The following is a 27,454-nucleotide window of genomic DNA, read 5'->3' on the forward strand; positions in this document are numbered from 1 at the left end:
GTGGATGGATGGATGGATGGAATTCAGAGAGCACTAACCTTTTAGTAGGCAGAGCATAAAAACATTCGTTTCATTTTCAAATCTCACAATGCGGTTTCTCCTACTGCTAGAATTTGGTGTCACAAATTCTAGCAGTGTGTGTGTGTGTGTGTGTGTGTGTGTGTGTGTGTGTGTGTGCGCAACTAAATGTGATTTTCTTTTTGATCTAGACAGATCATATTTTACACCTACGTGAATCCACATAGTTTCAGCGACAGTTTAATGTTAGAGGTGAGTCTATTACAGTACTGTTATTTTCTAACTCACAATTAGTCTCACTTCAAAACCTCATTTTAACTTTTTGGTTCAAAATGATCTGAAATTTTACTCGGATCCAGATCAGACTTTGATTTGTGGATGATCTAACATGGACGCAATTTCTTTGCAGTCATTATTCATTCATCTACCATAACATAATGGATTGGTCCTTGAAATGACCCTTACTACTCCAAAATGAATGTAAAAGTCATTTATCATATAAAAAATTCACATAAAAATATGTTTTGAAAGAAACAAGAACTAGATTTAATGGTTTGTAACAAAACTGAGTGCTCAGAGAGCTGAACTGCCCCTTTCATACTTCTTATTTCCAACAAAAAATTAACAACTTTAAAATATAAATCATAAGACAAGATTTTTTTATTTACCTGACACATTTATCATGTAAAAAGAAGTGACGTAAATTAAAGAAAACACATTTAATCACAGTGCTGATACTAAACAAAGTGAACATAAATTAAGAGTTCCATCAGTGGTATATAATTGTATCTGTATACATAATGCAATGTAATAGATTGATCAGAGCATTCAGATCTGACCTTATCGTGGCATCTTAAAACAGGAATCATATATACAAGAGCTCAGCTCATCTGCAAATCATTACTTGTAAAAACATAAATTGAACATCCCTTTAAAATATGCTGTGAAACTGGAACACAGGATTTCAACGCAAAACGTCCTTACTTCCACTGAAATTCAATCACATACATTCATACTTTCTGTGACAGCAACGCAAAGCTATTAAATACACCAAAGAGCCTTCAAAAACTTTCCATAAAGAAAGTCCAGCTTTAAAAACTGCTCTTGGTTTCACACTTGTAATTAGAAAGTTGTTTAAATACTCACCGACTCCGCTTTATTTTTGAATTGCCACGCACACCATAATTTCTTCCTACAGAGGTGTATCTGCTTTCCATTTCTTCGTACATAGACAGTAGGCAAGGATAAATAATTTATCTAGAGCTGAATTTATTGGCCGATTAATCCATTAAGTCAAGAGAAAATAACTTGTTAGGCAAACATTTAAAAGCTATCCTTTTCACATCTAAATATTTGCCGGTCGGGTGGACATTTCAGGGGTTTACCTTATACCAAATACCCCAGCATCCTATTTAATTATTTTATGTTTTCAATGAATATAATCTTTTGGAAATACTTTTGAAGGTCAAAGAGAATAATTGTGAATATTTTGAGTCCCATAATAAACCCTCTTATTCAGCATCTTTTACAATATTGTTGCAACACTAGAGTTTCTACACAGATTTTTCACAATCACTATTACAAACTCACGCTATCAGCTAACATTTAAATACTAAGAATAAGCTTTACTTTCTTTTACTTTCCTTTCAGCAATCTGTGACCAAAACAACACATCTCAAGCCCTTCTCAAGTGTTAGTCTGACAAACAAAAGAAGTGAGAAAAAAAACAATGATGGAGCATCTGTCTCTCTCTGCCGTGGCCTTATTTTCTGCAATAATGAACCTGCCAAAAAATGGCTGCAGTGGATGTGGCCTCAGTCTTGAATATACTGCAAGCGTATTTGTCACAGCACAGATGGAAAGCGAGAAAAAGATGACTAGAATGTGAGAGAGGAGGCAGTAGACTACAGGAAAGACTACTCAGAGGAAGCTCTGCTCTGTTGTCAAATACAGGAAGTGGCAGCAGACTTTACGCTGGCCGCATGCTGAAAAAATAAAACTTATTTTTCATTTGTCAGTACATGTTTACCTTCTAAAACTATGTACAATCCAAAAATGGCTTAACTTAATTTTTGCTTCACACGGTCTGATTCAGTGACCCCCACACATCTACTAGCTGAAAAAAAAAACATTAATTGAAACCTGATTTTCTGACTTCCCTTTAAATAACTTGAAAAAAACAAACATTTTGGGAAATATATTATTTGCTTTCTTGTAGAAATTATTATTAAAAAGTTTAACACCACCCATGTCTGTGCATTGAATATCAACTAGCAGCTAGTTAGTTCAGCTCACTATTCTGGTCTCATCCATCATTCAGCCCTAACCCTAACCCAGTCATTATTTTATCTCTACAAATGCAAGCAAAATTTAAAAACTAAAGAAACTCAAGCCATATAGATGAAAATCATTTGATTTTAATATGCCTAAATCTATTATTCAATAATACAATATATCCTGATTTTGCTGTTTTCTTATTTCCATACTATATGCTAAGCTAAGCTAACCATTTCCAGCCTTCATATACACAGGACAAGAATGGAATCAACCCTTCAAATTTCTCAAGACAAAACAAATTCATTATTTCCCAAAGTGGAACAATATTCCTTAACTGATTTATCTCCCAAACCTTTGTGGGGGTTCCAAAATAATTTAAGTAAAAAGACATTGGCATTTCTCATTTAACACTCATTTAACAGTGGTTACATCAGATTAAAAGGGCTGCTCTGTTGATTTGACCTCAGTTGCATTTGATGGTATAATAAGGCACTGTTAATACTAGTGTCTACTATCATCAGCAGTCGGGCCTTTTCTCACACACACTGGGACTCTTGCAAAGCATCTCCTGTATACAAGACCTGTGGTAAAAGAAATTCCATCTTAGAGCACCGGCATCACATTACATCCTTGATTATATAAAAATGGAAGGACAGGCATAGATGCACACAAGGAGCAACAGTAGTGAATGCAGCAATATCAGAATACAAGGTAGATTTGACTCGCATGGAAGGAGTATTTAAGATATCTCTGCTTAGGAAGTGCATGTCCTCCCCTTCCCCTCCCTATGTCTGGACATCACATATAAGCACAGGCTTAATGCTTATTTTGATTTCATCAAAATTCGGTTTGCTGAATGTCCAGCCTTCTCGCGGTTTGCATAGGGCATGTAACGTGCACACAAAACAGAAATTGTCTGTGTGTATGAAGTTTTATACATGTCCAGAAGTAATACTGTCTTTCCCCAACACTTTGCAAAGAGTATATTTGAACTGGCCTCTCACAATAAACGTCATTATAAATAAAGAAGAACATGTAGTATTGATAAGAGCAGCTCACGGATGACCTGTGGGGATGTCATACACTAGGCGCCTTTTTTTCCCAACGCAGCTCCCAGCTGTCTTTTCCATGCAGTGTTCAGGAGGAAGCGGTAGCTGCTGATTTTGCAAAATCAGACCCCCCCCACCCCCACCACAAGAGTGTCAATCAAACAGCTTTGCAGCTTCTGGTGAGGACTTAGGAGGAGCAGAGGTTCTGCTCTTCTGGTGGAATGTAATGCAGGAGAATAAATCATCTGCACAGTAATCAGACGTTGATTAGTAATGTGTCATTTCCTGATCAATGGTGATGCTCAGGGAGTGGCTACCACGAGTGCCGCCCCCTCATGCAGCTACTTTGTCTTGTCTTTGGGGACGGACGTCTCGGCATCAGTCTCAGGTGAAGCCAAAGGCGGGGCTTTAGACGCGGGAGGGTGCTCCTCTTTCAGGGAGGTCAGCTTCTCTGCTGAGGCAGCGATGCTCGGCTTAGCGTCATCAGGTGTGTGTTCATTGGGGATGAGCGGAGCCGTGGTTTTCTGCAGATGGAGGAGAGAATGTTGAAAAGACAGCAACACACCGAAGGTCACCGATGGACTCAGGCACGGCAAAGAAATCACATGACTTCAGATGTGAATGTAGATGCGAATCATTTGGTGAGTGATAAGTAGGATTATAGCATACATTTGTAGCTGACCCAGCATCGTGTATTGATTCTCAGTTTACATAAGGCACGCTAATGGAACTGGCTGCAACTGTGAAATACACCACTTTAGAATTATCTAATTGAAAGAGGTTGCTTGACTAAAATGGAATTAAAAAATAGCAATAGCACAGAAAAAAGCACTATTTATCTTGTCATTTGTAGAAGCAATTCAAATAAATTCAATAAATAATGGCCACAAAAAGGCTTCATATCCATGTGTAGAATGGATTATTGAACATTAGAAAGCACATCTTCATACACACATCCTTTATTCTTCCAAGATTGTCAGTATATGTTTAAATCGTTCTATCCCAAGAGGGAACAAATGCTTTGTCACCACTTGCAAATATGCTAAGATTTTTGTATCAGGTCAAAAAATCATTGCAAATCAACGTAACGTGTGTATGTGTATCCGTGTGTGTCCTCACTGTAGTTTGTGGTGCCGGGTTGTTGCTGCTGGAGGGGGGCGGCTCAGAAGACACTGGAGAAGCAGGTTCCTCCTGCATCAGTCCTCTTCTGTCTAAGACGCTAGAGAGCCAAACGACACAATCCGATTTTTAGGAGACACAAATATAAATGTCTAATTTATCACAGGCACACAATTATTGATAACAGCGGGAGGAAGTTACCTCGGGTACGCCGGCCCACAAAGCACCTCACAGCAGTTTTTGATGATGTTCTTGTGACTATACGGGTTCTGGATTCTGTTCTTTCCCGACCAGGATCCTTTAATCTGGGGGGAAAAAATGTACACAACACTCAGCACTGGAGCTGAAAATCTTCCCAAACCATCAATCAACATCCCAACATATCCTGGCTCTATGACAGTCACTCTCATTTCATATTCAAAAAGATTCTGCCTGTGCTGCATACCTTATTCAAAAGCTTAGCTCCATTTTTAGATGTTATTCCCAAAGGCTTGGCTTTGACCTACTAAAAAATATCTGGTCAGGGAATTAATGATTCCTGGTTTACTGGAAACTATGTGCCAGCGGGTGAGAATGAGCACAGCAATCGCAGATTACAGACACTTTAATAATTAATTCCTAAAAATCTGAATGCATACAAGGGATGTTTCAAGTAAAAAAGTCTTTCTACATTTCGCTGTATATAAACTCTCACTTTAATGCATTATTTAGCAGTTTACAGGAGGCACATTTGAAGCAGGAACCTCCAGTTTTCTTCTTTTGTTTTCCCTTAAAGAAGTCTTTTATTTCTACGTCTTCCGAAACTGTTATTCACAGCCAGAATGGGATTAGTATAGATATACTGAAAATCATCTGGTACACATTTGCATAACTTCACCCAAGTATATTGTATTTTTGGAGATATGATGTCCTTACTAAAGACTCTTTGAACATACAAATATCATTTATTAGCACCATTATATCATGTCTCTATTCAGCAAACGAGTAATATAGAACAAACAATAGCAATTATTTGACTGCAATCTCCTTAATGCTACATTGAAGTGTAACTGTAAAAATACAAACCGATGTTTTCACTCAGAAACAGCTTGTTTATAACTTTCAGTCAAACAAAAAAAGCTGTCTTTTACCCTTAACTCAAGCTGTGCAGCCAAGAATTGTTGAGCTGCCCTAGAAACCGGTCGACAGTCTGCCCCCAAAGGTCCTCCAGGACTGCAGGCTCAATCGTCCAAGTACGCTTACCGGAGCAGCTACAACCCTCAAGGTGCCTTTTCTTTATCTCACCATTTACAGTATATTCCCCTCTTCTTATTCTTCCTCTCTTCCCCTCCTCCACTCCTTGTTTCGCTCCCCCAGCTTGCCCTGACCCTGCAGGTATCGATCCATCTATTATTAGACCAATCACAGATAGTGAAACGGAGCAACGACACAATGGAGGAGCACATTACTGGGCTTCATCACTGATTAAATGGCAGAAATGAGGCCAGCCATCCCACAGGAAGGAAAGGAGGGAATTATAAATTAATCATTAAAACAAAGTATGAGTGCATACTTGCTATTGGCCATCTAGAACCTCCCACCACCGTCGCTGCTGCCTCTGCTTCTCTCTGCTATTTGTTACAGCCTCTGCAGTCGGATCTTGACTAACAAAGCCGTCGAAAAAGTACACACACCTTTCTATACGATGATACATGAATCTTTGGATACAATCCACCTGCATCACTACCAATCATCATCTGCTTTAAAGCCTGAATGTGTGTGTCTGTGTGTGTCTGGCCGTACGTTGAAATCTTGACTCAGTGGTAATGAGATCACAGAATCATCATTTCTTTCCTCATTTAGTTTCACAGGCTTCTCCTGAATGCAGCTGAATAAGAAATGCTGTTCTTATTTCAGTTCCGTTCTATTAACACTTTCATTATGAATAGCAGCTATTCTTGCATATTTTTACATCATTATATCGTCTCCTTGGTGAGCAGAGAAGAGATTTACAGCAGCTTTGGGCATTCACCAGACAATTTAACATGTCAGAGAATTCACAGAATAAAGCTGCTCTGGCTGTATCCATTCTGCGTGAAGTCTCATTTAAAAAGGAACCATATGTGACATGAGTGTATGATCTTTCTTCGGTCTCTCCTTCCTTTTCAGTTCCCAGCGTGTTCTGTGTTTGCTTTACTTGGGTTTACAATATAATGGCCTTGTTTGACGAGCTACACTTTCTAGAGTCTCTGTCTTTTCAGTGTTGAATGAAGCAGTGTTGTTGTCACGAAAACAGCTCTGCAGTTTATATGTCAAGGAGGAAAGGTTTGTCTTTCCAATGAAGCGTAGATGCGAAAATGTACAGACTTTTTTAAAAAAAATACACTGTATCTTCACTCACTTTGATGAAAATGTTTTCTTTGCACTTTCAAAGTTGAAAGATGAAACCACCGCACCAGACACACCAATGTAGAAGTTGTAGCAGTTTTTGAATGTGTGAATGTAGAACTTTGTGAAGACGTTTCTGCAAGAAAGTTGTGTAAATGGTGCCACCGATTTTGAGCATTTAACCCTCTTGAATTTTGAGTGTTTGGGTGAAAAATGAGTCTAAAAGATCTAAAGATGTAACACTCATCATTCTGCTCAGGCACTTCATCAGTCTGAGGCAAAGTGTGGAGCTGTCTGATTTTTATTGAGAAAAAAAAAAAGCTGAATACAAATACAACAAATAAGCATTTCAATGCTTCGAGCCAGGTGATGAAAAGGCTTGAAAGGGTTTCTGGAGTGTCAGTGACCCAAATACAGATCTTTGATGATAACAATGAAAGCAAACAATGCTAAATAAGACGTGTAAAGCTATTCCAACATGCAGTAAGATAGACTTACATCCTCATTGGTGGTCTGGTTGAGAGAAATCAGGTAGGTGTGGAAGCCGGTCAGTCCCACCACTGACCACAGGGTGAAGAAGCACACCAGTACCTCCAGCACAGTAAACTGGAGTTAAGTAAATAGCAACAGATGTTCTGCTTGACAAACAGTCCCTGATTAAACAGTTAACAGCAGGTGATGCCAAAGTGACAGACTTTGCGAGCGTCACTGAAAGGAAGTTTGTTTCCTTACAAAAAGGAAGAAATATCCACTGTAACTTGTTGCAAGAGGAGGAGGTTTTTGGGGAGATGAACCTGGGTTTAATGTTTATGGTCAATTATGTACAGTAACTTGGGCCAGGGTTGAAAAATGTCCCTGAACCCAATGAGAGCAGGAGAGTTGCAGATGTAAGCTTCACCCCTAATAGCCTTCAAGGATGTATTTCATCTCCCAGGTAACAATGAAATGGAATGTTTCAACATAAAGCCTTGAACTAATTAATTGTCTGTCCTGCTCTGTTATTGCTTTAGCTATGTAATAATGAGCTGGGCATGCTAAAGGTTGCAGCTGCAGCAGATGAACACACAGATGAATCGGTTCATTAGCCTTTTGCTCCTATTTTGGTTGTAGAGAGGCCAACAAAGGAAACCATTTCATTGTGTGTAGAAATCCGGCCAAAGGATGCTTAAAATATGTGTTTAACTGTCTATTCTAAGGTATCAGGCATTTATTCCACAATGTTTTGGTGCTATATATGCTGAACAGAACTTTAAAGGATATGTTCCAGGTGTTTCCTTCAAGGTGTTCAGAAATCCATTATCCACTGAACCTGTGAACAGAGCAACACAGAAAAGTTTTTTGTTTTTTTTTTAAATCCAAAAAAAGGAAACTCTTACATATTACCCCAGTATTAAGATAAAAAGATCAGAGCCCATTATTCTGACTAGAACATTCTTGTTTCCCTGTCTCTCTCTTCTTGCACCTGTGTCGGGTTGAACAAGGAAGCGAGGGCATGAAGACAAGAAAGGAATCGTGTCTGGCCGTCAGTTGTTAATGTGTGTCATGTCACGCTGAAGGGGAAAGTCTGGTCAGAGTAAGATCTCGGTTCCTGCACACAAGCACACATTTCCATATACACCAGAAGCTGCTGGTGAGCTAAGCTGTGATTCTTCGTGTTCTGCCCATAGGTGCCCATTTATGTCCCATAAATTTGACATGAATTAATTTATAATATAGATGTTCAACTAACAGTGTGCAATAATTTATTGCTGTTCACTGTTTGCATGTTTGCTATTAAATTAGTTGGCGATGTCATCTTATCCCTGAAGTTATCACTATCAGGTTTTGTGTGCGTGTGTGTGTGTGTGTCTCAGATGTCCATTTTATAAATGTGATCCATGAGAGAAAATGCTTTTTTTGGGCCAGGTGGGATCTTTATGTCCACGAGTAGAAACTGGAGAAAGCTAGACGCTGAGCCTGTATCCAGCTCTTATCACACACATCTATGGTTTCACAACATTTTTTTTCTATCTGTTCCTTCTGATTGGACACATAAATAAATGAATACTCACGCATAACCACGTGGACGATGTCAAAGGTGAAGATGTAAATGGTGAGCAGGGATAGGGACATGGTGAACAGGTAGAAGTATCTGTAGTTTCTCTTGCCCACACAGTTTCCTACCCATGGACAGTGGTGATCAAAGCGGTCTACAAACAGACATTAGAGGACACCATAAATAAAAATGTTTAAATGTTCTCAAAAAACAGACAAATTTGGTAATAAAACAATGTTTAAAATAGACTAGTACGTGTTGCAGAACATTGCTGTTAAACAATGGTTAGCTTAGCAGGTAGGCGGGTAGATTACTGATGTAGTGATGCAACTCCTGAATTGTTTGATGATAAACTTATTCAATCACCAGCGGCATCAATTTAGTTTCCAACATAAACATTGCTTTTCCATTAACAGTGTTGTTCCTGTGCCAACACAAACTATTCTATTTCAGCGTGGTTATCGTAAAAACAACAAAGCCAACTGTCATTTTAAATCTTCATCCGACTTGCTCTAAGCCATGCTGCAAACATTTGTCGGAACACAGTTGGATTTATTATGAAAGGGAAGGGCATACTGTCATCCCACGTTATTCCAGCAGAAACATTTAAAATCGGAGCAACATAAAGCCATTCATAAAACAAATGGGCCGTTTTCAGCTTTACGCACGCATAGCCTCCTGTCAGACACAACAAATTCACAACACCATGAAATCAACATTTGAAAATATTTACTGCTGTGTGCCTCAACAATAAAAACCTATTATATCCACAGGCTAACAAACAAAGAGAACAACACATTGTGAGATATTTAAAGCACAGGTAATGTTTATCTTTCAACATGTTTGACAACTATGAATGATGCACAGTATTATCTTTGCGTGCCCAACGATTTGTCTTTCTTGCATAAGTATAATAATCCTTTTCCTAATTCAAGAGCATTTCAGGCGCAGCTGATAGCAAACTTGCACCCCACCATCTCAAGTTAAACCACAGTTGGCCAAGAGTGAGGATCTAATGAATGAAAAGTAAAGGAGATAAAGAGGAAGTAATAGTGGGTTGACATTGGCCAGAGATCTGATCCATGACTTATCCATCAAGGTTTAGAACGATACAGTATGGAGGGTATTAAGGCTCAGAGTGGATGTACGTATAGTATGCCACAGATTCAACTGTCAGTTTACAGATTCCAGTCTGCAGTGCATTAAATACACTCCAACATTGATGGGAAAAAGCTTTGTCACATCGATTTCATCCATTTCCATATTCATACTCTCTTTGTGTGTCTGCATCACGTATTTGTCAGATGATGGTTTTTAGAGCAATGGCCTTCAGCAGCTATGACAATGGTCAACCTTCAGCACATGGTGGTCCCACGTCAGCCGACTGCATTAATGAACATACAAAGGTAACTCAGCTAAGCTGAAGCCTGCATGATTCCTATCAAGGTCAGGGAGAATTATTTAGGAAATGACGACTTGCTATTCAGGATGTTTTTCTTTCACTTAGGTAACGAACATTTTAAATTCTTGTTGCACCACAAACCGTGCAAGCTAGAGGCTAGCGGTTTGATCTCAATCGTTCAGACTGACAAGTAATTGCCATGAACACTTTGTGCCGTTCTGTCGTCGGATGAATTGTAATAACTGGTAACTCCCTGATTGTCTCTCTACCGCCACCACCAGCTTGACATCGCAATGGCTCCATAGGTTAACATATTTAGGGCTACCTAGCAAGTGTTAACATGCTAACTTAGAAACCAATGAATAATGCATTGATTAAATATGAACAGTGATTGATACACAGAATGAACTTGTTGGAATACAATCAAAAGCACATTCTCATTTTGTAGATCTACTGCAGCAGGACAAGTATCACTAATATTAAGGTCAGGACCCAAAAATTAAAGCTGAAAGCATTTTTCTAGCTTTGTAATCAAACTGAATTACCATTTGGTCAAATCTATTCCTTGAAGAAGATGCACACATAAATTCAAAGGCCTGAAAGCAGGCTGGTACTTAACCCTCATATAGTTTTAATTCAGCTCCCATTTGCTGCACACTGAGCTAAAACACTGCTCGAGTACTCAATATGCCCCAAACCAGACGTCTCAGAAAAAATTGCACCAGTGGAAGCCTGGAATAAAGATTATAAGTTTAAATGGTTTAGCTGGGTTTTTCTTTTTTATCTGGTGAAGATACAGTATTAAAGATATTATATCAAAGGATGCTGCTGTGTCACGCTTGGACTGTGTGTGCAGATGGACACAGTGAAGCAGTGTTCACAATGACTGAGCACTTACTCATTGGCTGAGCACCCCCTGTCTCATATCTCCTATGAACCTGTGCCCCCCCCAAGACGCATTCCTCAATAATCAGAAGCCAAATCACTGCTATACTGAGACAAGACAGATGCACACGCACACACACACACACACACACACACACACACACACACACACACACACACACACACACACACACACACACACACACACCTGAAACACCTTTCAAAATTCAAAGCACAGGCTATAAAAACATTACCTGTGATGTTTCGGGCTGCCTTTTTTCAGTTTTCAAAAGCTTTTAAACCCCTTCTTCTTTAGCAAACATTTATTTATAAATCTGTGATTTTTAAAGTGCATAATCATTGTGACAAATACATGCATAGAGATCATTAGGATTGAGGCTCCAGTAATAGATATTCTGCAAACAAGGTTTGTTCTCTTAAAACAATGCTCATCTTTCCACGTCTGAAACAAATGCAAAAACTCCAACAAGCCATCTTGTCTCTTTGTTTTTGAACAATATCAGAACCGACAGCGGATCAAATGAGGTTTCTCACCAACGCAGTTGTCACAGATGCTGCAGTGAGATGCTCGAGGTGGTCGGAAGATCTTGCAGGTGTAGCAGTATTTGAGCTTGACAATCTGGTTGTTAATCTGAATGTTGCGGATTCGCGGAGGGGGCCGCTGGCCTGCAGGAACGTTCCCATTGGCAGCCTCTGTGAAAAAATAATGTCGATAAAGACATGAATCCAATACAGCAAAAGTACAAATACTCACGGCCTTAGAAAAAACCCGAAATTAACACCTTTGACGATGTTTTCAGGTAAATATTAGTTTCAAAAATGTACATTTTCTTGCCTCTATAATCACAGCTGATGACATTTTATACAACGGCTACACTGCAGTTCATAGAGCAGATTTTTGTTATTTCTGTGCATCAACTAACCTTTTCTTCAATGACATGCCCATATTTCACATTTAATGTTTTTTGTTTCTGCAAGTTTTGTGCAATCACTTCTATTGGTAATCTGTATTCTTCTTATTATGCTGCACTGCAGGCTCCCAAAAATTGTAGAGGCGAGCAAATGACCAGAGGGCTGCTCTCTGGAATCTCTCAGGGGAGAAATTAGGGAGAAGCTTACCATAGCCTTGCTACCTTGGGAGGACATGAATGTTTATGGAAAGCAACAGTAAGGCACTTTTTTAGACTTTTAGGGTTTGAATTAAATTATCTGTGCCGGAAAAAATGGCCAGATGAGTAGAGGGTCAATTTGAAGCATTAAAAAAAAACCCAAGTAAAAAACGACTTGATGAAAAATCACTTTTTTGTGTAAAAAGTTTCAGCAGAATTTAATCTGTGTTGAGATGCATGTCAAAAACCAACTACTACACCACAGACAGATGGACTGGCAGACTGACAGCTATAAAGTGAAATGTATTTTATCTGACAGAAAATTCCCTACATTATGGATCTACAGGGTATAATGGTTTTTAAGACAGGCCAGCGGAAAAGTAGATTAATGAATCATCACTCTTAGGGAATGATACCACTTCCTCGGGTGAAAGAGCACTGAATTCTAGCAGCATTGCATATTCCACGACGATGCCTCTCTCCATATTAGCATTCCCCCTCGGGACTAGTTGCTAAAAGGCTGAGGAGGCTGAGCATCCAGGCAGCGGTGGCTTCATCAACATGTCTGTCTCTGTCTGAGAATAAGTACTGTAAATATCCATGCCTCCTCTACTGGTTGTCCTCTGTTGAAAAAAAGCCTACATTCTGCAAACACTTACACCCAACACATTACAAAACCTTCCCTCTAATGGCAAGATGGAGTTGGTGAACTAAGTGCTTCATATAAGCTTTTCTCGGGTATATTCTTTACATGGTCCTGTGCTCAGCTTTAGTGTTTATGTGATGAATGTCTTGTTATTTCTGGAAGTTTGCTGAGATGGGGAATGTGAAAATTATCCAAACCAAAATAGGAAGTTGGAAGACCAAAAATAAAGCAATCCATCAGTGAGGGGTTTCAGAGGGTACATGAACAGACATGACATGATTTTTTTTTTTTAAATGATTGTTTATGTCTGTGTATGGAAAACCCTTTAAAAAATAAAAGCCTGGAGTTAGGATGTGTTTTCAAGGAGCACACTAATATCTTAGAAAATTGTCTGAGTCTCATTTTTACAGTTACTCTAGAAAAATCTCCCTGCAAGCCCCAGTGGCCGCCACATTATCCAAACTACGATTGGGAATCTATCCTTTCAGAAGTGGGACTCTGGCAAAACAGGTGCAATTCTGTCTTCAACCTGAGTGGCAGTAATGTGTCTCAGTAGTGTCCAAGCTACCAGAAATCTACAGGGAATAAGAATAAGGCTGAACTGAGCTGAACTGTTCCATTGCTTGTCGTTCTTACAAGATCCAAGCACTTTTATTACATATGTACTCAACCAGTGTCTTAGCTGCAGTAAGCTAAAAAGTTTACCACTTCTTTTTTATTACATAATAAAATGTTTCCCTCCGTCATCAAAGCTGAATCATGAAACTGCACAGTATAACAAGAATACAGATTTCCAACAATAACAAAAATCAGATGGAAGAGTCTGCAGTGTTAATCAGAGTATAGCCATTTTAATAAAAGGTAGCTACGTGCAGCTAATAACAAGAGTGTGTAATGTCTCGATATAATAGTTTAAGTTCTTTGATTGCCGTGATAAAAGTTGTGGTGAACTTCCAGATGTTGATGCTAATGTTGAAACAATTATAGGTATAGAAGGGCCACAGTCAGCATTTTGTTTTGCTTATCTGTGTTTGATTTCACATCACTTAGCCTCCTTAAAAAGAGGTTATTTTAGTGTGACTGTGATAACAATTTGTCCATTTATATAGCCTCTGATAAGGATAGTGGTGATAAAGTCGGTGAAAGAGTTTCTTCCTCACGACTGTGTAGTCTGATATTGTTCCCTGAAGCTGGAGCTGCAAGTTATGTTTTCTTTCAAGTCGATTAAGTTTAGGTCTCTTCGTGATCGTGCTACTCGTATCTGTTCTTAGCACTTTTGCAGAAATTTTCCAGATTTAATCCACACAATTTATTTTCACATTGTTGCCACATTACTGTGGCTGTACGTTTTCCTAGCTTTGGAGAAACAATTTATAAGTTACCGTAAGCCAAGGATGCTTTATGATACATTTGCATGGTGTCACTCCACTGTGTTGTGATCGATAAGGTCTGTCTATCTTTAAATATTATCCTTAAAACACAGAAATGAAAGACACTTCAGTGCAATAATGAAAGTGGATATGTTTGGTTAATTAATGATATTGAAAAAATGTCTCAATAAGTTTGTCTGAATACGTAACAGTAATGTGTTAAACCATATGATGTGCTGGCATCTAGAAAAGTCTCAAGCACAGAAAAATAAAGGAACATTTTGATCATTATACATCTAAATACTCTATTAATGAATTTGGAAGTGATATAAACCTTAAATGGATCATATATCTTTACATAATATATAGGTTTTGTACATTTTATAGCAAATTTTACATCACATTTCTTTAATACACTTGTAAATTACATACTTTGGGGTTTTGGACAGTTGATCAACACAAAATTATAAATGTGATCATTTTATAAATGCTAAGACTAAATGAGATTCACCCATCAGCTGTACGCTGTCCACTTTGTGGTTATCATGACTTGAGCTAGTCAAACTACAGAGTCATTGTCATCCAGCGATGAGTCACAAACGTGATGACAGACGTTGAGCCATAGCTCAAGGCTTCAGACTTGCGAAAGCAGTTCTCTTCTTTTATGAGCCAAGTCTAGTCTCCACTCCTGCCTATTTACTGGACTGACAATGAATACGGTGAAGGCCGAAGGACAATATTTAAGAACAAGCAGCCATGCAGCCAAAAAAAGGGAGTAGAGGTTCAAGGTAAAAGAAAGACTGGTGCAGAAATACTGGAGAATAAACGCTTTTCCTTTCAGAGATATTTTTCTACCTGGGAGAGGTAGCCTTGTGAAGGTTTTGGAAATAAACACAGAAATTAGGGTTGAGCCGGGTACTCGTTTCAGACAAGTATCCAGTACGGATAACGCATTTTTGACAAGTACGAGCACGATACAAGTAAAACTCGTCAATACTCGTGCTCGTTCATTCATTCATTCATTCATTTTCCTGACCGTTTCATCCGCTTGCACGGGTCACGGGGAGCTGGAGCCTATCCCAGCTGGCATAGCTGAAGGACAATCCTCAGAACTGACTGTCTTCACGCTCTGTAATTGTCCAGTCACACACAGCACCTGCCACTCCCTACAGAGACTGCAGCCAGAATGTCGCTGCCCCTATCTCACACACACAGACATTGACTGATCTCTCAGTGCGTGGCTTCACTGTAGCTCACATTGTTCTTCTTATGTTTTCTTCAGCTTGCCTCTATTTGGGTCTATTTAAGGTAACTTGGTGAACTTGTTTCTTGTTTTCTTTTGTTGCATGTACGCGGTGCATTTGACCAGACAGAGCTATAAACTGCTTGACACATCGGTCACCGCCTCCACTCGAGTCTTTTTTTGTTTTTGTTTTTTTACCTGCTTGCTCTTAGTTTGACACTTTCTCACTTCAGTTCAAATTAATAGTTTACATACTACATAGATATTTTAACTGTTACATAACGTGCGATCATGCACGCACACGCACACACACGTTCTTTCTCCCTCTCACACAGTCACTCAGTCACACATACATGCACAGACACACACACAAACACACGCGCGCACACACCTTAATCAACATTGTTTAACTTTGTGTGAAAAAAATGGCAAGAACATTAAGTAAATGATGGAAAAATACAGTTTGATCATAAAAATTAAAAATATTTAAGAAGAGAAAAATTTGAAAGTTGTGTCGAGTGTGACAATCTTGTTCATGCATACTTTGTAGTTCATAATTTTCGACTGCATGAGTTGTATTCAATAATGTCTGTGTAGGTTCTCAGTCATCCAGGTCATGGTTATCCAAAAGCTGTTGAGTCGATCCACTGGACGTTAAGAAAGTTCTTGAAGACGTTTCGTCTCTCATCCAAAGGACCTCTTCAGTTTGAACTGAAGAAGTCTCTTGGATTCATTAATGCACTTCATGTTGTGAGTTAATAAAAAACTTGTTCTGTAAATAGTTCCTTTACAATTGTGATCAAAAGCATCGAATCTCAATTCTGAGGCTATTCTGTAAATATTCATTTATACACTTAAGAATATTCATGTTCTGAGTTCATAAACGTGTTCTGTAAATAGTTCTTTATTTTGTGATCAAACCCATTGATTTTAATCTCAATTTTGAGGCTGTTCTGTAAATAGTTTTAAAATAAACAATAAATATAACAACTTCTGATCAATCTATATCAGACTCAAAATAATGTAACGAGTTAAGCCCCACCCATTTCCGGTCAAACCACAGCCTCTACCGGTTTAAGTCCCGCCCATTCTAAGTACAGATACGGATACAGATAACTTAGATGGTTGAACAGATACAGATACAGATAGTGGTGTACTCGCTCATCCCTAACAGAAATGCAGGGCTTGGTGTTTACTGTTTACTATTATGATACAGCATGTTTATTTTGTGCAATGAGACAACAGGATCCTCTGTGAGTTAGTCCTACATTCATAGATGAAATCGTCCAACCCTTAGCATCATAAAACAAATATACATCAGCAAAACAACACCAAGTGTCTGCTCACTGCTCTATCAATTGGAACACTTTATTTATCGGGCTTTTTTCATTTTAAGACCACAATTATTGAAGTCATTCTGTACAAAAAAACAACATCCTCAGGGGTGTCAAACTCAACATCATCCATCATCATAGGAATACTGGTTGCCCTAAAACAGCTGTTTGCTTGAGCCAAAATAAAAGTATCTAATATAGCTTTCCATCATATAAGCTTTTTGCTTCTGTGTTGATTTTAGTGATCACTTCAGAATTAAAATAACTTAAAGTCCAGCAAAACCTGCCCAGCTAGCAGATAGTCAAGTGTATGCTTTAAATCTTCTGAAGAACCTTCTGACAACATCTTCAGCACCAACTATGCTGGCTTTCCCTCCATGATTAGTTTTTGAAAGTCTGGAATACATTTTTGTTTGCTTATATTAGCAGACTTTTATCACTTAAAATGGATCCCTCTGACATGATAAATGCCTCTATACAAATAAGAAATACCTGTTTTCCTACATTAATGAGATATGTATTTACTTTTCCACCTTCTATAAAATGGCTTTCTTCTACATCAACTTCTCTTTTCTTTGTCAATCTAAATGGTCCTAAGTATACAACTTTCCTTGCCTTGAGGGCTCACACGTGACCTTTTACGTATGTACACAGTTCGCCTGTACTTCAGCATGGCAGACTCTATTCTTTGCAAGCTTTGCTGTATCACACAAAACAAGATGACAGCTCCAAAAATGTAATTGTGATGATTATGAACAGCACATGAACTGTAATAACCATTTGTCCCCTTGTTGACTTTAGATCTGAATGGATATAGATAAGAGATTTGTGCCTAAACGCATTATCAGTAGCACATAAGAGCAACACAGACTTAGGGTGAGGAGTTTACTGCATGGATATTAGTGTACGTAAAAAGGAAAAAGAATATAATACACAACTAGGATAAAAATTACTGTAAAACCTCCTTACAACTCACCAATTTCCATCTCAATGAATGTGGCCTCTTCTGGAAGGGCGCGAGGCAGCACCCCCGGGTCACTGAAGCTGGTCCTCAATAACATGGCCATGACAAATAGGAACAGCAGGATGGCAAAAACTGGGATGGCAGGAGATAGATGGACAGCCAGGTATGGGCATCTGTAAGAAAAGAGAAAGAAGGTAAACAGTTGCTCTAAAAGCATGTTGTTCTCCATTTAATGATCCTGAAGCTATTCCGCCACATTTTTTAAAAGCCCCATTAGCCTCATTATCCCTGCGACTGCCCGTTCATTACGTACATTGGCTTTCATTAAAAAAAATAAAAATTGCAGTAGTTATGTTAACAAAGACTGATCCAACAGTAAAGTATGGTGTTTAACCACAAGAAAATCAGACATTCCTGAGAATAAGAAAAAGAAAAAAAAGAGAGAAATACTGTTTATTTTTGTATCCACTCTGTTTACAGCTTCCACAGCTGTCTCTACAATCTATGGTGCAAAAATAGTGATACTGAAAAGCTTCCTTTTTTGACTTTGTGAACAGCAAATGGAGGAAGCTGTCCGGGACACCAGCATGCACGAGTACAGGAAACAATACAGCCTGAAAAATGGCTGCACTGGTCAAAGCCTTTCTAATAGTTTCTTACTTCCCCCCATTCAAGCTGCCTACAGTAAATTAATAGTACTACCTCTGCAACCGACCCTAACCCACCCACTGAAATGTGATAAGCAGCACGTCTCAATATCAAGAACTATCCAGGCAGAGTTAAAGGAGAACTCATTGACACTTGCTGCAGCACAACTCTCATCGCTGCAAGACCGGATTTTTTCTGTAGGAAAACTCTTTTAGCCATTCCACTGAGATTAGAACCAGCAGGGTTCCTCTACCAAAAGGCCTACTGCTCACTTAGATAACAGATGTGAGCTGCAGCACAAACAGCTTCGACAGAGCAGAGCAGCAGGCTAACAGGCTTCTACATGCAGTTATTAATAGTTAAACTGTGCAGCCTCGTCTCCCTCCCAAGTGCCCAGGATCATATATTCATAATGAAACACTGATGCTGTAGGAAAGGACTGCAAGGCAATCGGCTACACACTGAACAAAAGACGTCTGTAGAGCATGTCATGACAAATAATCTGCCCACATGGGACACATTCTCTGCTTCATTATGTGACGCTGTCATTTTCTAAAGCTGCACTTCATTTGATGAATGTTTAAGCAGAGCCAAAATCCTGCATTATCTATCAATTCCAGTCAGAGTCAGTCAGAAATCCCTGATTTTAATTAAGGTTTGCAGGACATTTGTTAGAAATGCAATATCCCATTTAGATAATGGTCATTTTACCTACATCTAGTGTGATCAATTAATTATTTTATAAATTATTTTTTATGCAAGATTATGTTTTTATTATGAGGCAATTCTATATTGGCATTTGCTTCATCAGACTTTCATTTAAAACACTGATATTTTACAGAGTCAACACAATAATAAAACCAAATATGTTGTGACTGCTCTGCACTCCTGAAAATACTGATTAGCTAATCAAACAAGCAACAATTAGGCAACAATACACACTATATAATGTACTCAAGGAGGTTCCAGGTTTTGATCAACATTTGGTGAAATACATTTTATTTCAAATGCATCAGTAATGAGATGCGATGTACTGTATATGATGCCATGTATATTTATTATATATAGTGGATAAAGCGGTGATTAGAAGATGGATGAATGTGCATATATTTACTTATTTATTTATTTGAGCTTTGAATTGATGGTGACTCAGTAATCCTCTTCTTCACTGGTTGCCTTTCACAATCTGTCTTGTCTGTATGACACTTCCTCCCTTCTCACCACACACAGCTAGCAATTTAAAAGGAAATGGATCCAGCTAAACAGAAAATGTCACTCCGTGTGCCAGAAGAGAACAAAGTCCGCCTGTTTGGGCTCACTGTGAACAAGGTGCGTCAGCATACCTGAGCACACACAAACATAAAACACCTGCTTGGCTGGTCTGGGCAGTTTATCAGCAGTGCCTTTTGTGCACTAATGGAAACTCAGAGCACAGATCAAATCAATACATATTTCCACTGGACCAAGCCTTTGAGGTATGTTTGGCCCATTTGTTGATGCAGGGAGCAGCCGGTGGATTCATACTGAGAAGAGGCAGGCTGTCGATGAAGTGTAATTCCCATAATGATGACCAGTAGGTATTCTTAGCCCACTCTGTCATCGCTTCCTGGATGTAACCGTTTCCTCTGATGTTGAGGAGCAGGGCGGTGCCGGGGCAGCGACAATACAAATCCATCAGTTGAAGCAACGACAAAGGAAAAGCTGGACCTGATTAGGTCCCTTGTCCACGTGGGGAAAATGTTTTCATCAGCAAGGCGATCAATCAGACCACCAAATTTCTGCCTCTCCATCTCATGTCTGAGAGTACGATCAATCCTTTCCTCTATCTCCTGGCAAGACAGCAAATGAGCATATTCTTTAAATGTTAATCTATTCCTGTAATGTCTTACTGATAATAAACATTACATAAACAACACATTCCAGTCTGGAAAGCAACTCAATGACAGGCCATTTTACATGGGCCTCTACATAAGTACTGTACATTTTTAAGCAGGACTTTTGATATTGCTATCATTAACTAAAGGATCTGATTATGACTGAGTGGCAGTTCAGGAAAAGGTTCACTACTGTGACATAAACAACAGAAATGCTGCAGTCGCAACTAAGAAGATATTGTATCTGAAATTGTGCAGATTCATTCAGCTTTGTGTCACCTTTGACAAAATGTTCAAAAGCTACAATGCAGTTACGTAACAAAAGCTGAAACTAATAATCAATTAGAAAATAAGAACCAAAAACTTATATAGAAAACAAATATCACAGATAATATACTGACTAAATATTCAACATGGATTGTGTGACGTTAACATTCCCAAAAGTGTCTTGACCCACGATGACAGAAGCAGAATTTTCCAAGGGAGGAATATCATTGGCATGAAACTATCAGTTACCCATCGATAAAACTGTTGAACACTGGGCTGAAGAGTCACAATGTACACCATAGCGAGTCATTTCATTTTTGTTGAACGTTTAAAGGTCTTTCTTTATTGGTACTTAACGACTGGTGAACCAATGCAGATCTGTGTAACTCATACTGTAAGTCAGCAAAGGATTTACAAGCCAGGCAAACCCACAGTGGGCCTCAGTAAGTGCCCTTTGTCACACCAACATCTTAACACTGTGACTGTAGCAGCTGAAATGTAAATTTAGCCTGTATTGTTTATAATTTGTTGAGGCTGTGCAAATTCCTTTTTTGGTCATGGACCCTTTTCCTAAAGGACACACGGCTGAGGCTTCAAATTATTTACCTGTGCCAAGTGTGTAGGAATTAAGCAAAAGGGTGAGAACGGATTCAAAATATTCTGCTGGGTTTTTTTTGGGAATCATCATTCTAGCAATGACTACTGTTTCCCTACTCTACTGGCCCAGTGACTGCATTACCAAACTTGGTTCATATTCTAATGCAAGGAGTACTTTGTCTACTGCTATCCTGCAGCAGGCATGTCAACAGCTTTTGCCCTTCTCTCCCATTTGTAGCCTCTCGTTACGTTTGAGTGTCAGCATCCCATCATCAGAAAAATAAATTACTGATAAGATTTGAACAATCAAAAGAAGGTAATTAAACAGCACTGTTGCGAATGGATTTCCAGAATTTTTACAGTATTTTCAAAAAATTTGGATGAAAAATAATAATGGTTGCTACGGAAACACAAAGAGTTGTTGTGAATCATCCCTGGACAAATCAGGTCCATCGGTAATGGGTATCAATTTGTCTTTTCCTTCTCTCTGCTCATCAAATTGCAATACTTTCTTAGCTCCAATAAAAGTGGGAAACCAACAAATTCAAACAGCTCTTTGACAACATATTACTAACATTAAGCTTTGTCTACTGTATTCCACAGCAAACATCTAATCTGAGCCATGAGTGGCAAAAAAACGTTGGCTGGATTTACTCTGATGGTTACAGTTCAATCACAGTATTACATTACTGCCGAATTCATTGGCATTTTCAGGAACTGGTTTATGTCAATTTTACTTATTAATTTCTTATACAGTATTTCTATTCAGAATTACATGTTATTCTAGTCTTGTGTAGGAAAATGGAGCAAAATATTCAGAAACTCTTTATCATCATCAATGTTTTCAAAGCCAAGAAGTTAAAAGTACTTTAGAAGACTTGGTAAACACTTTGACAACAAGATTAAGTGTTAAATGACCTTTCAATATTGCTTTGCTTTTCCTTTTAGAGAACTTATCACAACTGTGGAACAGTTGTGTGAATGTAGTTAGTTTAGACTTCTCTTTTGACGGCAAGTATTTGAGCATAAGTATGTCTTTTAAAACTCTTTGGAAACAAATGTATGAGTAAGTTTAAAAGAGGTTTTACTAATGCTGCAGGAAGTACGATCTGTCGTCCGGTTTAAATCTGTCTTCCTTGTTATGCAACACTTAAATACCATATGAGAGGGATCAGACATGAGAGCCAGCGTCCTTTTCCTGGGATTACAGATGTTGCATCATAGAACATTCACTCTGTGAAATTAAGAATAATAAACATAACAGCTTCATTTTAGCCGCAATAAAAAAAATAAATAGCATGACCAAAACAAGCAGCCTTTTTTTCTGGAGAGTATCTATTTTAAACTATACAGATGAAGACAAGGTGTGAAAGAATCCTCCACTAAAAAAAGCATCCTCCTCCTCCTCCTGCCAGGGATAAGAGAACAAAGCCTGAAGATCACTGTTACTGTAAATGCAGCATGGACTCTGAATATGGAATAAATCATGTTATTGCTCATTTAGTCAGGGCCAGGCATCCAATTTCTGATTGGTAAACGGGGAGACAGGGCAGGGCGAGATGCTGAGGAAGCATTACGAGAACTCCTCTGATTGCAACGACTCAACCTCCAGGCTCAGTCCTGCACTTCAACACATTCTGACATTTAAAAAGCACGACGAGGAGGCAGCGATTGCCTCCACCTCCCAGCGCATCCATTATAAGGATTGAAGCAGAGAAGAAGCACAAATACTGTCAAAAAGAAAAGGATGACTCTCATCACTGATACATAGGCTTGTTTGGCCTCATGGCTCAGCATCCTGGGGTGGAGAAACATCCTCACCCTCCATTTCCTTCATCCATGCTCCATGGGAGGATCTCAACAAGCGCATGCATGTACCCTAATTTAACACTTTAATTAATATGATTATTTATTCTGTATGTAAGCTGTTCATTTCATGACCGAAATGGTGGCCAGACCAAATATAAAACCAGCCATAAAAATAGAAAATATATCATTTATATAACAAAATAATTCACATAAATATTGGAAAATATTGGGCTTTTCACAATTATTGGACACCATTTGTAGCTTTGAAACAAAATTACTGATATAATTCAGGTAATGATTCAATCAAAATTGATTCAGCTCCTCAATATTCACACCTAAAAAGCCTGGACTTTTTTTGTTTTGAGGCCTCCAGTCATAATTTCAAATGGGAGGGTTAAAATCACATTTATCTCAACACGTCATGTCAGGGAAATAGCCCCCATGTTACATGTGTCAAATCTCCATATTAAAATCCATCCTCCTTGTGAGATGTTTTTATGCTCTGCTGTAATATGAGCATAGCGTGCTAACAACCATTCAGCCATTAGTCACTGTAATGCCTCCTCAGGGCACCGCATTTCAGCATGAGCAGGATCGTCTCTCGCTCTCTCTCCTCCGAGCCGGACAACAGCTACTTCTGTCCTGTCGTCACTCATAGGGAGGCAGGAGGCTGATGAAGTGAAAAGCAGATAGAGGTGGGCAGGGCCAGGCACTATGTGGGAGCAGCTAGGTGTCCTCTACTTCTCTGCTATAAACCCGTTCGCCCCAGCGGCGGCACACACACACACACACACACCCACGGACAAGAGAGGCTATTGTGTTGCAGAGAAGCATTTCTGTCCTTCATCACTGTGTCTGATTTGTCAGGCAAGACAGGAGGGATGAAGACGCAAGTGAAACAATGAGTTGATTCTATTTGAGAAGCCATTTTCTTAGCATCAAACTCACGTTCTTCACTTAAAAACAATCTGCTGCGCAGCCTGAACCGTTTTGGGTTTACATTGTGTTTCTGCACTGATTGACAGCATTTGCACTGCTAATGAGTATACCTGTATTGGGTTTGGACAGACCTGCTGAGACAACACAAATGGACAACTTTCTTCGACCAGAAGGAAAGCTGGAGAGCAAAGGATGTCAAATATTTAACAGTGCAGTGATGGATTGGGAACTTCTTCGACCGGGACTGGATTTAGAGAAACAGAACTCTCATCCACAGCATGCCTGCAAGTTACCAGAAAAAATCTGAGTTGTCACAAAAAAAGGAAACTGAGGAAGTGACCGATCAGCTTGCACAGAAAAAAGTACACTCCACAGTTCTCCATCTTTTGAATCAAGACAGACCCAGTGTTAGTTTTTGTAGGGATATAACTTCTCACCTTTCACAGACACGTGAGACGTATTTGAATACCTACATACCTGAGTCCAATCAGCACCTGCAGTGTAAACAAAACTTAACATAGACGACCGATGACAACGATGCAGTGTTTACTGTTATCCAGAGCTAATATTCCACACATGCGTCTGCTTTTAGCACTTTGTTTTAGATTTGAATTCCATCAACCATCTCAAACATGTTTTTTATGTTGTGGGTGGTGCAGCTCATCCATGTGTTCACGTCTGCAGGTTGGGTGGACACGCATGTTGATATTAAACACCAAACACATGCATCTACCGTGAATGCTCAAGGCAACCAAATCTGATGAGAACTAAATAAATAAAGTGAAATAAAATAATTTTAATTTTATACTGTTTATATATTATTTATAGTTTCATATACAAGTCCTGTTAGTGCTGCATGTGTCTGTTAGTGTAGTGTATGTCTTGTCGTATGTCTTGTAATGTCAGTCTTTCTTTTTCTCTTGGTGTTTATCCAGTATTTATTCGGTATGTAATGCCTGAGCAGTGGATATGTGCAATTTCCTCTGGGATTAATAATCTATCTATATATCTATCTATCTAAAGAGCAGAACAAATTTGTATTTTAATCTCACAGATCCACATTGTGATATGGATCCAATTATGCATAGTGGTGTGGCATCACAAGTTATCCGTATCTGGGGGTTTTTTTTTTTTTTTTTTAAATCTCTTCTATTATTTAACTACCATCTAAAAAATTTAGCCCAACATTTCCTCAGTATGAGATCCACACTTCCAAAAAACATCCCGCAGATCAGTTGATGACCTCTTGAGATATGTTGTGGACAAAACAAATCAAACAACCTCTTCTAAGCAAAGCGCGTCTGGCGTGATGGAGGGGTGGTGGTGGTGGTGGGGTTGGGGTTGGGGGGGGGAGACAGGAAATGACTTACTCGAAAGCAAAGAAGAGGGCGCAGGTCCCGATGATGAGGAACAGAGTCAGGTAGAACACTCCTTTCTGTCGGGCCATCATCACCCGTCCATCGCAGCAGAAGGTGTTTTTACCCGGGAGCTTCTCCCATTTGCGCACCTTTCGCGTTATCATCACCGCTGACATGTTGTCTCCTCTTCCCGAGCGTCGCTCGGTTCTCTCCGGGGGAGGGGGGAGTGTGTGTGGATGGGTGGAGGGGGGGTGGTGGTTCAAGTCCGATGCTGTGCCGTAAAAACGGGTCAACCAATAACCAGATGCGTTCAGTCAATGTGACAAATCGTCACCGGTCAAAAAACACGCAACTTGTCCAGAGGTTTCTGCGCACGACGATCACACGGGAACATTTTCGCTGTGGTTGAGAAGCGTCGCAGTCACATAATCAATGTTTTCTAATCCATATCGCATAATGCAGCATGTCATTCCCACAGTCCCACGCCGCTCAGCCGATCCTCTCACTATCTCCTACAGATTGTGCAGAAACGTGCCCGAATGCTTGCAGATGTTTCCCAGCGTGAAAGACGGACGATCCACCCGTGGCTGACGCGTCCGGAAAGCGGACCCTGACCACTGACATTCATATCATCTCCGTAAATCAGAAATGTTCCGTGCTGACGACCTGTCCCCCCCCGCCCCCCGTCTCTCCACAGATTAGATAATGACCGTGCACTTTACACTCGGGTAAATAAATACACAAATAAATAAACGACAGCAAAAAAAACGACCATGGATTATAAATTATCGGCTCTTCTGGCGCAAATCTTGATGCGCTTTCTCCCGCAGGATGCCAGCTCTCGGTTTCAGTCAATGGCAGCAGGAAACACGCCTAGATTGAAATGTCTAATCTTAAAGGGACAGGACAGGTGGAGGAAAGGGAACAAAGGACAAGCATAAAGCTTCTTCTTTTTTTTTTGGATCACATTAATATGCTAAAGCTTTCCTCTGGTGTTTGCTCAAGGGAGGAGACTGTAAAGAAGTATATTAATTAAAAATAATTGGTGATCTGTCTGTCCCCGAGTGTATTAATCCCTCAGGTGTTGTTCCATGTGTAGTGGAACCGCTCCAGAACAGCAGAAGTAAACACTGCAGAGGTCCTCAGAGGAAATCTCTTTATGCTGGGATCATTATTGGTGCAAGGTATGTTTACTTTTTCACACATTTAAGTAACTGTTTGTGTGTGTGTGTGTGTGTGTGTGTGTGTGTGTGTGTGTGTGTGTGTGTGTGTGTGTGTGTGTGTGTGTGTGTGTGTGTGTGTGTGTGTGTGTGTGTGTGATTCTTATAAAAAACAGGGATTTATAAGCAGGCTCTGTGTTTGTGTGTAGTCTTGCTTTGGCCTTTTGTGTGGTATGAGAAGATCAACCTGCGTTTTGTTCAGATACCAATGGAAAATCAGAAACAGCTGTAATCACCCATCTGATGAACTGTTACAACCTCCAGATTGCAGCCCAGTCTTCAGTCAGAACCAAAGGAGTTGTCGGTCAGTCTGTGGAGGATGTTCGGGCCTTAATTCTCAACCCAACCCACTTGCTATTTTTTATAAATAATGATCCTGAAGATACCCATTCCTGTTCAACTCCTGATGACCAGTGTGATGGACTGCTTCAATACAATCATGTTGCTCCAATGGTGGTGTTTTTACTGATGTCATTTTCTTCAGTCTTTGTGCCTTTTTGTAGGACAGAGTTCATTTAACATTGGAGCAGTCATTTGGGAATGTTTCAATTAGGTATACTGGTTATTTCACCAAGAAATTTGTAATCAAAATGAAAATTATACTGTATTCACAAAAATCAATCAAAAGTGGCAAAACTTTGAGTATTAAAAATTATCACCAAACACGTCCCTCGTGTTGACGTACAACCAAAATATTGAGACATTTTCTATTGAGACATTAGATTTTAATTTCTAAATGGTGTAAAACAAGTTTACACCTGTAAATAAAATGTAATTTATCATATATATTATATGTTGTTCTGGTAAATCGATTCTGAAATGTAACCATAAACCTCACCTCAGTAATTTGATTGTAAAATGCAGATTCATTTCAATTATTTGCTGTTTAAACACTTGTTAGAA

At 39.2% G+C, this 27,454-nt stretch overlaps 1 protein-coding gene and 1 long non-coding RNA gene across 3 annotated transcripts; one reads left to right on the top strand and one right to left on the bottom strand.

Annotated features, from left to right (window-relative positions):
- Positions 1-593: 593 nt before the first annotated feature.
- Positions 594-26,396, bottom strand: zdhhc9 (zinc finger DHHC-type palmitoyltransferase 9). The gene is made up of 9 exons (XM_068326285.1): positions 25,344-26,396; positions 17,852-18,012; positions 11,708-11,866; positions 8,882-9,019; positions 8,091-8,139; positions 7,329-7,431; positions 4,665-4,768; positions 4,464-4,563; positions 594-3,868 (listed from the first exon to the last, which is right to left on the bottom strand). Exons 1-9 carry the CDS (start codon positions 25,505-25,507, stop codon positions 3,686-3,688), a joined length of 1,161 nt encoding a protein of 386 aa, XP_068182386.1. The 5' UTR covers positions 25,508-26,396; the 3' UTR covers positions 594-3,685.
- LOC137603085 (uncharacterized) lies at positions 25,352-27,454 on the top strand. 2 transcript variants are annotated; one of them, XR_011037228.1, is made up of 3 exons: positions 25,352-25,393; positions 26,431-26,515; positions 26,754-27,454. It is a non-coding gene; the product is annotated as an uncharacterized lncRNA (long non-coding RNA). The 2 variants fall into 2 exon arrangements; XR_011037229.1 differs by having other exon boundaries at positions 25,389-25,445.

This window comes from Antennarius striatus, chromosome 10 (genome assembly GCF_040054535.1).
Source record: "Antennarius striatus isolate MH-2024 chromosome 10, ASM4005453v1, whole genome shotgun sequence".
Classification (NCBI taxonomy): Eukaryota; Metazoa; Chordata; class Actinopteri; order Lophiiformes; family Antennariidae; genus Antennarius; species Antennarius striatus.

Coding starts and splice junctions, on each gene's coding strand:
- zdhhc9 (XM_068326285.1), bottom strand. CDS start 25,507: ATGTCAGCGGTGATGATAACGCGAAAGGTGCGCAAATGGGAGAAGCTC. Junction 18,013..25,343: donor GCCCTCTTCTTTGCTTTCGA/GTAAGTCATTTC, acceptor CTTTTCTTACAG/ATGCCCATACCTGGCTGTCC. Junction 3,869..4,463: donor ACCCGGCACCACAAACTACA/GTGAGGACACAC, acceptor CTCCATCTGCAG/AAAACCACGGCTCCGCTCAT.